The 14,302-nt window shown below is 41.7% G+C and overlaps 1 protein-coding gene across 3 annotated transcripts in view; it reads left to right on the top strand.

The window, feature by feature from the left end:
- Positions 1 to 13,685, top strand: part of ppip5k1b (diphosphoinositol pentakisphosphate kinase 1b) — a 65,798-nt gene extending 52,113 nt beyond the window's left edge. For 2 of the 3 annotated variants that reach the window (XM_084060491.1, XM_084060489.1), the window contains 3 exons: positions 10,101 to 10,238; positions 10,753 to 10,866; positions 12,897 to 13,685. In XM_084060491.1, coding sequence (XP_083916617.1) covers positions 10,101 to 10,238; positions 10,753 to 10,866; positions 12,897 to 12,988 — 344 coding nt within the window. In that variant the 3' untranslated portion in view covers positions 12,989 to 13,685. Of the gene's footprint in view, positions 1 to 494; positions 558 to 10,100; positions 10,239 to 10,752; positions 10,867 to 12,896 lie in introns of all 3 variants that reach the window. The other variant, XM_084060490.1, reaches the window with a different exon arrangement.
- Positions 13,686 to 14,302: the final 617 nt, after the last annotated feature.

Raw genomic sequence — 14,302 nt, 5'->3', positions numbered from 1 at the left:
CACTGCCAGCGATTTTTGGTTTTCCTTACCTTTTCAACTAGTCACAGAATATTTATATCCAGTATGATCGATCCCCCAACGGTTGCTAAACACGGAGGGTTTCACTGTGCTTCCGCGAGAAAAAAAAAAGTCATTGTGACCCCCCGTTTGCTTGTTATAGGCCGTTGAATATAGCATGTCTCGTTAAAAATGCAGGAAGAAAAAAAGATACTGCCGTCTCCCCAAATTCCAAAGGCCCTGACTACCAAGGACGACTTATGACAACTTTTTCGCATCCATGTGATGTTTTTCTTGGTAATCTTGTATACTTTACTTGACTTAAAAACATTATCCAAATATTTTTATTTTGTAACATTTTGGAAAACATAGTCAATTTAACATCGAGGTGCCCACTCTTCCATGGTGCCCACCTATCCTGTTACCGTCAGATGTACACATGGTGAACCCTGAAGCCTACCTGCCCAGTAACACAGTTGCCTCTCTTATCTCCTCAGAGCTGCTCTCTATGCCACCAGTAAAGAGATTTTCTGTGTCGTTTGCCAGGCATCCGACTAATGGTATGTCTGTCTTTATTCAAGTATTCATCACTCCTCCAGTTCTCCTCTCATCTTGCATGCTCCTCTCTTACTAGAGGGAAAGAGGGACGTTCTGAGTGTACCGTCGTTTTGGGGGAGTTTGTCGTTGGTTTGCGTAATTCCTATTAAATGTGCCGTATTCCAGATCATGGTTTGAATCTCTCCAGAGTTTTCCTTTTTATTAAATTGTTTTTACAACACGTCTTTTGTGTTTGTATGTTGTGTTGGTGTCAACACTCACCTCTAACGCTGATCTACCCGTTCCTCTTGATTCATACAGAAAAAAAAATACATTTCACCTGTGCTTAAAAATATATTCATATATATGATTCCTAAGATGCAAAAAATGTATTAAGTTCATTTTTTAGAGGCAAAAATATACCACAAATCTGTTTAGAGTATATTTGTAGTAATTATAAGAAGATCTGGGTAGGAAACAAATAGCCCACAGAATTATTTGACCAGTTCCCAAAATACTGCCTCAGACACATTACTGTCTGATTCTTGTATGTTTAGGAACATATCTTTGAGCATATTCATAAATGTATAAGAAATGTGCTATTTTTCTGTATGGGAATATGTCTGACCTTTGACTTCAGTCTCTCCACAGGATATACTGTATGTATGTATAAGGAATCCTTTAATATATTCCCACGTGTGGCTTTACATCATCACATGTCCTCCAATCCAACCCGTTCCCTGAAGTGATGCTTTCATTCTGTTGGGTTTGAAATGTGCACATGTTCATACATAGTGTCTTTGCGAGACGGAGATATTGTGTTCAGCCCTGTGCACGTGTGCGTGTGTGTGTGCGTGTATGTGTGCCTGCGTGCGTCCCCACAGCTAATCTCGCAAATGACTAGGCCGGTCAGCGTCATATTTCTTATGCACCCTACCAGCTGGCCAAGGGCCCTGAATATTTTTCAAACCAGTCAATGACAACTGTCAATTTTGTGAATGAATAATCACAGAGCAATCACCCCTCCAGGCTATGGGATATGCGTCCCACGAGGCTATGGACTGGAATTTGCCCATCGGTACATTGTATGTACCGGTACCATGCAATACGCTGGCACAAGCCAAGGCTCCAAACTGAAATGCCAACTTATCAATGTTGCAATGTAGTTGATCATTTATGCATGTAAAAACAAATGTCCCATAGTCGTTAGTCACACCAACATTGTTCTTGTGAAGTAGAACGCTAGGCACTGTGCAGTCACAACAATTGCGCTTTGCATGGACATTCCCAGTCAGACGTATGCTGAGGTCCGCTATTGTCTTTAATTTTAGTCCACACGAACCGCAGTGGAGTCAGAGCATGTATGTTACACATAGATTAAAGTTCTCAGTTGCCACAACTGATTTCAGTCATTTGGATTCCATAGCAGTCAGCATGTCTTTTATGGAAGCGCGTAATGCACCGAAAATAGCTGATCTACAAGCTCACAACACGTTGCAGCGCGACGTGTTGTGAGCTTGTAGATCAGCTATTTTCGGTTATCATTTATTTTAAGATGAAAGAGTATTTGAAGTGGTCAAACTACTAGCAATGGAATACATCTTCCATAAACATGAATTGGTCTCAGAAATGTCATAAAATCAGCAACGGTTAAAGCCTCAATCTCTGATTTGTTCGACTGTTTGGCTGTACAAGTAGGTGGCCAGTGACTTTGGCCAGTTTCACTTTCAAAACCTTTGCATCATGCATGTCACACAAACAGAATGCGATGCGTTTTGTTGATATAACAGTTTTGTGTGTTCATATATCCACAAATCCACCATTTAACTTCCACAATCCACATTATCAAAACCATTGGTGTTGTGTGCTGGATTCCAACATCATTTCGGGTCACGCGCTCCGTGCAGGAGGTGTGGAAGGAAAATGGCCAAAGTCACTGGCCACCTACTGTATGTAGAATAGCAGCAACATTTATTTTGCTTTATTCCATGGTTACATCTGGATGTTTGTTCTAGTGATGGCAACATGCCACACCACTTTTTGATCCAGTTCACTTTCCAAAGCCTTTCATACAGTCTGTCACCGTGGTTTTAATGATGTAATGTTGTGTAACAGTCCTTTATTAAATCAAGGCTGTCCTGTGCGGCCGTACAGAATGAGTTGGTCTCACTTGGATGAAATCGTCAATACCAGTTTGAATGGTCTCTGAGAAGGAGGAAAGGAGCAGATGAAAATTGAGCGTGAAGGCTTGAAGCTCTGTGTGTGTATTGTCTCTTTTTTTATGCTTTTACTGTTTTACATTGTATTGCTTCACATCAATTGTCCTGAAACAGCCTGTCAATGTGACAGTCTGTTCAGAGCCAGAATGAATAAGTCTGAAGTTGAATTGACTTTTGAGTGGTTGTGTTCTGTAACTCATTGACGGTTCAGTGGTTAAGTATTCCGTCTTGGACCTTCTTCACGTTGGAAGGGCCTTTATGGCCTAGGATTGAATCTCATAACTGAACATAGTACGGAATAAGGATTTGTGCACCACCCTAGATAGAAGTTAGGTTTGAATCCCAGCAGAGCTGCCTACTGTATATGTCTGTCTCTCTCTCCAAGTGACAAACAGTGGAACAGAATAAATAGAAACGTGTGTGTGTGTGTGTGTGTGTGTGTGTGTGTGTGTGTGTGTGTGTGTGTGTGTGTGTGTGTGTGTGTGTGTGTGTGTGTGTGTGTGTGTGTGTGTGTGTGAGTGTGAGTGTGTTGTACCAGATGGAGAAGCAGAAGTCTGTGTAAATATGTTGCGCTACTAACAGATTTGAATGAATGACTGGTGTTCCACAGAGTCTGGTTACGTGAATTGACCGCAAAGTACATTTATATATAGACAGAATGAGTCCTCTGTATTGAAGCCATCCTAACCATTAGGAGCAGTGGACAGCCTGGGACCAGCTGCGTTTGTAATCAAGGGCAGTGGCACGGTCATGTACCTACAGTACTGTAACATGCATGTCTTTTGGTGGTTGAAAACCCACATGGACACGGGGAGAACATGCCAACTGTACACAGACCCCAGTCGACACCCAGTAGCATTCATACATATAGCATTCATATGACATTAATACAGCATTCATACAGCCATTCATACATTAATATAGCATTCATACGGTCACAGCCATATCAGAATTCATACAGCCATTCGTATACAACATTAATACAGTGTAGCAGAGTGGCTCAGATCTTCTGCCTGATGACAAAAAGCCTAACCCCCGCCAATGGGGAATTCCCATTCAGGCGAGTGGATAAGATGTCGGCTTTCCACAAGGGAGATCAGCATTCATACAACAATTTTCATATCATTCAATCATTCATACATACAACATTCACATAACCATTTATACTGTATATCATTCACCCATCCATAAAAGATTCAAACGTCACTTCATGCAGTATTGATACACCGTTCATAAAACATTCATTCTGTAAAGCTTCCATACAACATTCAAGCATCATTCATACAACATTCATAGTTACCACCCCAGTCACACTGCAGTATGACTGGATGATACTGGTCGAGGTTCATTCTGTTTCAGAGAGGTCAATGAGCCAATTGGCAGCAGAATCCCAGATGAATGAGGCATCATGCAGCATGTGGCCGGCTGGGCCCACCAGAGGGTTCATAACCACGCTGTTGCTTTGTTATCATCCATTAAGTTTCAGTTTCACCTCATGTTTTGAATTAAGTGAACTATGTCTATCGATCATTTTATTATTTTGTCGTCCAATTTCACAATTTAGGCATTTACCGTAGCAGACACTCTTATCCAGAGCAACTTAAAATAAAGCATTGTTCTAGTTATCATTCTACTGTTCCATCTGTTAATTTGCAAATGCCATTTTTGAATAATCCTCTCGAAAAGCTGCAGGTTCATATCTTCAGATGTACTGTTATCAAATCAAACTTCATCAAACTTCATTTTTACAACATGTATTAATATATTATGTATATTATACACAGTGAAAGTCAAATTTACGAGATTATAAATGCCAACACATGACATAAAATATCATTAACATTTGACCCCGGCATCAGCTACTCCTTTCTCATCGTTTGAACAACCCTGTTTAAACAAGCATCCCTATAAACTAAAGCCTTAGGTATCGGGTAAAGGTTGAATTGTTGTTGCGTTTCTGATGGTATTGATGCTTTTTAGCCAAGCGGTTCACATGTTGATGAGATGAAGGGTTATTGATATCTGAGAGGGAATCTGGTATCTGTATTCCCCCGGTGGCTCTGTAGCCCTTTTATTGTTTGATTCATTGATTCCTTTTATTTTACTACTGTAACTTGGCTTTGATGTCTACTGCTGTTGTCTATTTGACCTGAAGGTTGTCCCTTTTTTGCTTAGTTAGCTTTTCAATCAAAAGGGAGTTGCTTCTAAAATGCAATATGTGCAGTATAGAACTTTGTCTTAGAGGCTTTGTCTTTGTCGAGATGCGCTCCATCTCAGTCCTCATGTAAAGTATTTATGTTCAATGCAGTATTCTATAGCTGTGTGTAGGGGAGTCACAATATACCAATGTCACGATACGCTGTTGGGCTCACAATAACAATATGATGCAATTTCTCTTTTTTTTAAAAATATAATTATAATCAACATTGCCTATCTTCAGTTTGCTGTGGTGGAATCTGAGATTTTATTTGTAAAGCACTTTTCCATGATACTAGAGAGGGTGCTTGTGAATCCTTTGATGCAGTCATATCTATTTGATGGGGTAGAAATTGCCTCTTGCTGGACTTTACATTAAAGTAGGTCAACGAGGCTCGTTGAACAAGGGCAGCTGTGACTAGTCAGTTGTCAACTTAACAATGATTAATGTAAGCTTTAATTTCATATTGCACAGTATCCACTCCTGTAAATGTCACCAGCAATACCGTAATATTTCTTGGCCGGTTATATTGTGACACACCTAGCTGTGTGTGATTGAAACATTAGGTTATTATTAACAGAAAAAAGGCTGACACAATCCCAACTTATGTGATTTTATCGGAAAAATTCCCTCCTCTCTGACTCAGTTTTTCTCCTCTATACATTTATCTGGCATCCATCACTTCAACCACAACCGTCAGCACAGCTCCTCCCTATCATACCACCTCCTCTCCTTTTCTCCTACTATGCTTTCTCTTTTTCTCCTCCTCCTCTTCATCCCTTCTTCCCCAGAGCCCACAGAGGAGCAGTCTGTGGTCCAGTTGTCCTCTGAGCCAGCGCCCCCAGACTGCCCCTCTTTGTGTGTGGACAGGGTGCTGGCCCAGTACCCCCATCGCTGCCCATACCACCTGCTACTCCTTGGGAGCCTGTCGTCATCCAGCCGGGAACATCCTGAGTGTCTCTACGGTCAGACGCTGTAGAACCCCGCTGCCGCCTCCTTCTTTTTCTTCTCCTTTCTACCCCCTCTCTCCTGCTCCTCTAAGCTGTGTTCTGTCAGTGTTCAGACCTTCAGTGAATCCTGAGCCTTTCACAGCACTCTTTGCTACTCCTCCCATCAGTCACTTGAATGCCAGAGTTTAACTTCGTCGCTCGGTTTCTCTGAATGTCTTTTTTGCTGTTTGTCACTTTGAATGCCTGTCACAGTATGCATCAGTTGCATCCGGTCTATTTCATGACAAAGATCCCATTCTCTGTTTTGCGGCTGGCCTTAACTTGCACACCATTCAATGTACGAGTTAAAGGTGTAGTTTTGGCTTGTTTGCAAGTGGGTCATACGCTCCATTTGTTTGAATGATGATACTGTGTTATAACACAGTATTGTGTGAAATCTGTACATTAGAGAGTGCAAAAGAAGACCGCATGCAGCGTGAACAGAAGGTGCTGACCAACCACGCCTCTCCGCCAGAAGGGTTTGAAGCGTGCATGCAGTGTTCCATATGCATGCACTGTCTTCAAGACCCAATTCCTAACTGCAGTATGGCGCCCCGTGGTGAAACGGTATTGCTGCACTGCCTAGTGATTCAGTGAATTGAAGATGTTCAGTTTCCTTCGTTTCACACTTTGAAGCTTTAAAATGTTTGTTTAGATTAATGTTTGCATGCACACACCAGTGAAAAGACCTACATTTTGGATATGGATAGTAAAAAAACAACAACAAAAATACATTTTCCCAAATTCATCAGTAAATTATTCAGTGTAATGGAGTCCAGGTTGTATTCTGGACTCCAGTACTACTGCCATCTGGAGCATACAGCTTGTCAAGGTCTTGGAACCAGAGATGTTCTGGCAGGAGTTGATGTAATTGATTTGGCTAAAATTCTCCGGGAACCACTAAAGCACTTAGTTTCGCACTGGTGTTGCGCACCGATAATATAATGGCATATCCACAAGCTCACAGTGCATCGAGCTGTGACGTGTGGTAAGCTTGTAGATCGGATATTTCCGGTGCGTGACACTTATGCACTAGTATAAGTCGGAGCCTTCCTCGGCACACAGACAAAGACGTTTCTGACTTCTTGACCAGATGACGGATATTTGCGATTAAAATCCTGTACTGTCATTAGCTTCTTTTGGTTTGTGCGGGCTGCTCATAAACTGCTGATGTTCATGGATAATTATTTATGGGACACGTTTTGATGCTGCTTGTCAATCCTCACGTTCTTCCGAGTCATCAGAGAAGAACGGAATCACTGCCAGAGGTTTTGATTTGTTCACACCTGGTTCACACTTTCTATTGGGTAGACCAGTGAGATTTTGGCATGATGCATTTGTTTATGCATGTATGATGTGTGTTCATGTGGACTGCGATTTACTAGTTGTCTACATGTGTTATTTGAAGAGACCTGAGCTGTTTCTTGGCTTAGTTCCTCCTCTCTGTTCGCCATTCTGTGTGCGTGCCTGTGTGCAAGAGAGAGAGAGAGAGTGTGAGATAAGTGTTGAGTGAATGGTGCAGTGTAGTATCACATAGTTATTTGGATGTATGAGCTGAATGTGAACGATATAGAGAGGACAGGGAGAGAGAGTTAGTTATTTGGATGTATGAGCTGAATGTGAAGGATATAGAGAGGACAGGGAGAGAGAGTTAGAACAAGGTGGGGTAGATGGAGATAGAAAGAGAGGGATGTGGAGACAGAGGAAGAGGAAAACGGCAGACATGACTCGATACAAGACACTTACTGAGGTTGTTTTTTATGGCTTTTTGCATTATTAATAAGGGCAGGTGTAGTTCTGAATGAAACTCCTACCACTGACAGTATTATCACAGATATATATTATCCCAGGGGTGATAAAAGGACCAAGAGGGTGACAATAAGCTTGTTCTGATTCTGTACAGTAGGTCAGCTGCCATATCAGTCCTAGGGGTAATACCGCCAATCGGCACAAGCTGAGCTCTCACTGCGAACGTCCTCACTGCTGAAGGAACTCACCATGTCAAACACGGTTGCTGTAGATGTTGTGTTAAAATTCACAGCTGAGGAGACACTGGAGTTTATCCGAGTGCAATGAAACGCATGAGCGGGAACCGGTGACCTTTCGCCAGTTCATATAATGTGGCTCAATAGCAAGACTGGCAGCACCTGCTGTATTTTTAGCCAACTCCCTCGTTTGGGGAATCGCCCGGGCAGTTCATTGCTGACAATAACTGTAATGTTGAATTAAAGTATTAATAATCAATGCTTTCTTGTTAGTCAATGGGTATGTGGTAAACAAATTATCGCCAGCATTCGTCATTGCACTCATTATCCAACCTCGGGCGCGGCTACAGTACATCAGACTAGCCTACACCTTGCGTACTGAAGATACGCAGGCCTTCGGTTTCAATAAGCTTGGGAAAAGGCAAATACCAGTGGGTGTGGCATTTGTTTAGTGGGTTTATTTTTTCTGCTGTGCCAGACAGTAGGGGTGTGCCGATATATCGTCCCGCGATATATCGCGATCCGTTTTCGTGACAATATGTATCGTTTTGGGGGGAAAAAATATCGTTTTGAATTATTTATTTTTTTATTTTATTTTTTCAATCATAATAATCAGGCATGCAAACAGCCCCGAGGTGAAAAGGGTGACAACATGTTGTTGTTTTTTTGGGTCAGGTGTCACACTATTGCCCTATTTGGATTCAAAACGGCTATCGTAGCTGAAAAGCTACAAGTTTGCATGTCTGAATAAAGCAAAAACAGAATTATTTGTTTGCATTTGCTTTTTTTCTCCCCCATATATTTTCATAATTAAAAAAGTGCGTATCGTATCGAAATCGTATCGAAGTTGTGAGCCAAATATCGTATCGTATCGTTTGGTGAAATTAGTGTATCGGCACACCCCTACCAGACAGTATACATACATTGGAGAGGGACAGAGTAAAAATGGCCACCACACCACTCATCCAAGCCCATGGAATGTTATCCATCCATAACATAATTTAACATCCTGCTGGTGGTGCTTGAACTCAGGGTATTGTCTCTAACCTCTAGTACCCACTATTGGGTATTGATTATCACACCGCGATACACAGCCTATATGATATACAGTAAATATTGACAGATCATTACTTGCTGTTTGGATGAATTAATTGATGGCATGTAACATGCAAAGCGGGTCAGATTTGCCATGTTTTTGTGATGTGCTTCCTTTCAATTACTTGTTACTTCTATTACTTGTATGTTTATTTATAGAAACTTTATATTTTATAGAAACCCACACTGAAGATCCTTTGAATGTAACTACTGCACAAATGCCACCCTTTAGGCCTGCAGCTCGTTTTCTCTGTTCCCACTTCCCAGACATGCTGTGTAGCTTTTTCACTTGTTCACCTGTTATAATTCTGTAGATTACTGATGGAGGAATGCAAGGCTGATGGCTGATTGTTTCTACGGGGAGAGGTGGAACTGAAGCATCCTCTTTCCTCTCAATTCCGCTTCGCCAAGATACCGGTTTATCATTGTGTCCTTTGGTCGGGCTACACTGAATGCCACTGGACTGGATTGGCTGCGCATGTGTTTATATGTGTCAGCTTGCTGTAGTGCAGTTGCTGCAGTGGTTTTCATTTTACAGTACACAATTTTATGATGAAATGCTTAAAAGGGAACTAAAGACTTGGCTTCTTTTGTGCCATCTACGGGTTAAATGGTTAAAATGATTGAATTTGATATGGTCCTTTATTATGGTGCCTTATGGGACACCCCATGTCTTTAATGGTGTATGCACCTAATAATATATTACAGGGCTGGGTCGAGTCATTTTCTATTCAATGAGTTAAGGAAGTGGCTTTTGGCACTTACAGATTCTCATATCCAACTTATACAGAAATGTTTTTAATCAATGTCTACTTTTGTTTTTGTTTATGTTTGAATCGAAAGTGATTTGATCCTATCCCTTATATACATTTCATTATCCTGTATGGTCAGAACTGCTCTGCACCATTAGACAAACCCACATTGAAGTCAATGTGGTCTAATCACCAGAGAATGGGCGGCTGCTTGGACATGTGCACACACAGGACTGTAGTATTGGTACAGCATACTGTAGTACTGTTTGTTGTGTCAGGTCCGAGAGAGGTGAGGTTTGATTGGCTGGTCTGTCTCACTGTGTGTGTAGGCTTTGAAGGCTGTTCCATGGTGCCCTCCATATACCCCCTGGAGACCCTCCACAACTCCCTGTCTCTGAAGCAGGTGGATGAGTTCCTTGGCACCATGTGTGAGAGCAGCAGTGAGGCCCACGCCAAGACCATGAAGGGTACGTATGTCTGAAGAATATGAGAGCTTACCAATCAATGATACTACTGAAGTGTAAATGTACTTTATATACTATATGTATGTACTGTATAGAGCAGGGGTCTTCAACAGGGGGTCCTCAGAGTTACAGAGGGTCCGCCAAATATTTGTGTGGTGGGGAACATTAGCCGAAAATAGCAGATCTACAAGCGAGGCGTTGTGAGCTGGTTGATCGGCTATTTTTGGAGAGTCGTGTAGAGGAAAAAAGAGCAGACCAAGTACAGAGCCAACGGTCAGGTTGACTAAATATTGAGGGTTTAAAGGTTAACTATCTGGAAAATACACATTAGCATGAATCCAGCTATCTATGAAATCATCTCTCTCTCAGCTAAGGGGTCCTTGGCTTGAAAAACGTTGAAGACCCCTGGTATAGAGTATACACTTTACGATGTATGTATTACTGTTGCATACATGTATAAAGTGTGTGTAAGAGACTGCAGATATAAATCTCATTTTTCCCTGATTGTGTCCCCTAGCCCTGTCTGCCCTGTTTGACTCCCAGAGCCAGACGTCTCTCTACAGCCCTCCGCAGCCGCTGTCCTCCTCGGGGTCTGAGGCGTCCCTGCTTCCCACCAGCAGACCTACATGGTGTAAGTTAACTCACTCTAACTCTATACTATATATTATACTTACGCAGGTGTAGCATTGTGAGCTTATAGATATGATATTTTCCGTTCACCATACGGCGCACAGATGAATTGATAAGCTATCTAGATCAGGGTTCCTCGGAGTTACTACCGCCAGGCTGCCAAAACTTTGTGTGATAGGAACCTTTTTTTTTCTTTTTCTGGGGGGATCATTTGCCAATAATAGCAGATCTATAAGTTCCCAAGCTCGACACAGTGTGAGCTTATAGATCGGCTATTTTCGGCAAAGAGATTTGCCGAACTTTACTAAGTATTGAGGGTTTAAGTGGTTAAATGTCTGAAATTACACATGAACAAAAAACATTAATTTACAGTACACAACACTGATGATAGTGCTGTCAAACAAGTCTGTGAAGCTATCTATGAAATCTATGAAAAAGTTTAATCTGCAACACAATTTTATACAATATGTAGTAGGGGTTGGTCCTTGGTCTGAAAAACGTTGATCTAGACGATGAACGCTCTGGGGAAGAGGACTTTCTTTTTTATTCAGGGTGAACTACCCTTTAAGGATGTTTTTAACAGCCCAACTAGATAACAGGGTTGAGTGTGAACCGCTGTGCCAGTGCTCATGGATAATACCCACCCCCCACCCCCGCATCCTAACCGTCAGCTGAGCTAAATTAAAACAAACCCTGTGTAGAAGAAGATAACAATTAAGAGCAGAGAAAAGTAGGTCTGGAAGAACAACACGACCCCTTTACATTTACTGTCAACTCTCCCTTCACTCCATCCCTCTCTTATCCTTTCATCTCTTCTCAAGGCCGTGGCTTGTCTTTTCCTCTTGGTGGAGTCATTTATTTTGAACTTCATGCGTGTTGTCAATTAGTGGAACCGCTACTTTGACATGTCCCTATCTCTCTCTTACCGTTTTCATTTCTTTTGTATTGACCTTTTCTGTGTTCTTCTTCTTTCTTGCCTCACTCCCTTTATCTCTTTCCCTTTTTTTCCCCCTAGCGGTTTAATCATTGTTTGGTCTCCTCCTTTTCTTGTCTTTTCTTGCATGTCAATATAGGCTCATATTTGATTAACAATTACAAAAATTGCAGATCTACAAGCTCACAGCGCATCACAATGTCTATTTTAGAAAATAGGGCTTGTAAGTGGTTACCTAAATAATACCTAAATAAGTATTCTGTATGAATATAACTGTACATGGTCTGACTTTGCCAAGGTGTGTGTGGGCAGAAGAGAGAGAGAGAGATTCTATTAAAAAAGATGAATGGAAAAGAGAAAGGTTAACAAAGTCATTCCACTAGGATCAAACTGCGGCTTTATTCGCATCACATAATCTGAAGACAAGACCAGACAGAGAGAGACGGATAGAGAGATGGACGGATGGATAGAGGAAGGAAAGTATGAGTCAGCATTAGAGCCACATCATCTTAAGACAGAAGACCAGGCATTGATATAAATGTATACAGTGTATATATAGAGGGATGAATGGAAGAAGGGAGGGATGAGTCAGCATTACAGCAAGATATTGACCACCAGAGGAACCAGTGATGGAAGAAGTACTCACATTGTTTACTTAAGTAAAAGTATCAATAGTGCAATGTAGAAATATTCTGTTACAAGTAAAAGTCTGTTAATTTACTTGAGTAAAAGTACAAAAGTTAGCATCAAAATATACAAAAAGTACCAAAAGTAAAAGTCCTCATTATGCAGAATGTACCCTTTCACAAGTTATATGTTTAAAATGTATAAAAATCTTTTGAAAATAGCCGAAGTATATATAGGGCTGAAGTTTAGTAAAATTACAATATTTGAGTGGAGTAAAAGTATTGAAAACTGGAAATACTCCATTAAAGTAAAAGAAAATACCTCAAAATTGTACTTTAGTAAATGTATTTAGTTACTTAACACCACTGACAGGAAGTGATGTTCATGCTGTTAGGATGCCGTATGTGTTCATATGATGACATTGTACAACAGTACAGCAGTAACACAAAATTGTATGTGTGTGTGTGCAGACTGCAGTGTTCCCTCCAGTGCTGTGTCCAGTGCTGGCCCCTCCTCTCCCGTCGCAGAGAGCCCTGCCCTGCACTTCGACCTAAGTGATTGAACACCTGTACCTACACCTGAAAACCTGGATCTCTACCTGATCTAAACCCATTCTACACCAAGAGACATGAGGATTTACTTTTACAATTTACTCACGCATCCATCCTTCGCCCTCTCCCTCCCAGCAACCATTTTATTTTGAGGAGGTAGTCTGTCTATGTTGTCCTCAGGCGAGACCCCACCAAGACAAGTATACGTCGTTCTTTTCATCTCTCTCCCTCTCTCTCTCCCCCTCTCCCCAATGAACACCAAGGACTAAATACAATAAGACACAGGGCTGTTCGTCTGTCTGTCCAGCCATCTGTCTCAGACTGTGTGCCTATCCACATCTTCTACATTTGAGCGCAAACAAATAATATAAACCAAGGCTCCAATCTAAGCCAGGACAACAGGACATCATTAAACCTGCCTGTCCATCCATTCTTAAAGCATTTTATTCTATGTACTTGCAGTATGTCCTCACCACGAAAAACCCAAAGACAAAACCTGCTCAGAGTGGGACATTCATTTACCTGCCTGTCAGTCGGACTGTCTGTCCAATTCACAGCTGGTCCCATGCCACTCCGTCAGTCTCACATCCTGAATCCACTGCTGGAAACACTGTACATGTTCATACACACACACACACACACACACACACACACACACACACACACACACACACACACACACACACACACACACGCACACGCACACACCTACATAAATGCATGTGTGTAGATACAGATGCGCATGCATGCACTCACACCTGGGGCCTCATTCCTGAAACCATCATTTAACATTTTGTAGCTACATGAACCTAATATTATGGCACTGCAATCCTGTTAGGATCGTGGTTGAATGAGTTTAATTTACAGGTTAGACTTCATCCTTATTAGTGGGGCTGCTTACTGTGCATTTCTATTTTAGGCATTTTCTTACACAGAGACTTGCACTGAGCAGGTAGCGTGTTCGGTGTCGTTGCTCAAGGGCAATCCACTGCGGACTGTGAGTGCAGGTCTGGGTTTGGACCATCCACCCCGCCAAAACCCTTTGTACTGTCCAGTACATGTTTCTACAAATTATTTCTACTGCTGTTTTTAAAATACCACACTGCCTCTGTTTTTCTGACTCTGATTGTTTGGAGATGCAGGGTTTAAATGCTGAGCCACATGGATCAATCATCTCTCAGTTCACTCTGTATGGTTGACTGTATTCACATTTACACACGGGTGACTTCTGAGAGAAAGAAGCACCCACCAATGCAACTCAGTACACTCATTTACACATAGTTGCAACCAAACATCTCCCAAAGCGCTGGAGACCCAATGCTGTT

This window comes from Gymnoscopelus microlampas (assembly GCF_963454915.1).
Source record: "Gymnoscopelus microlampas genome assembly, chromosome: 6".
Lineage (NCBI taxonomy): Eukaryota > Metazoa > Chordata > Actinopteri > Myctophiformes > Myctophidae > Gymnoscopelus > Gymnoscopelus microlampas.
The sequence above is the reverse complement of the archived record's forward strand: the minus strand, read 5'-3'. Positions and strand labels throughout refer to the sequence as shown.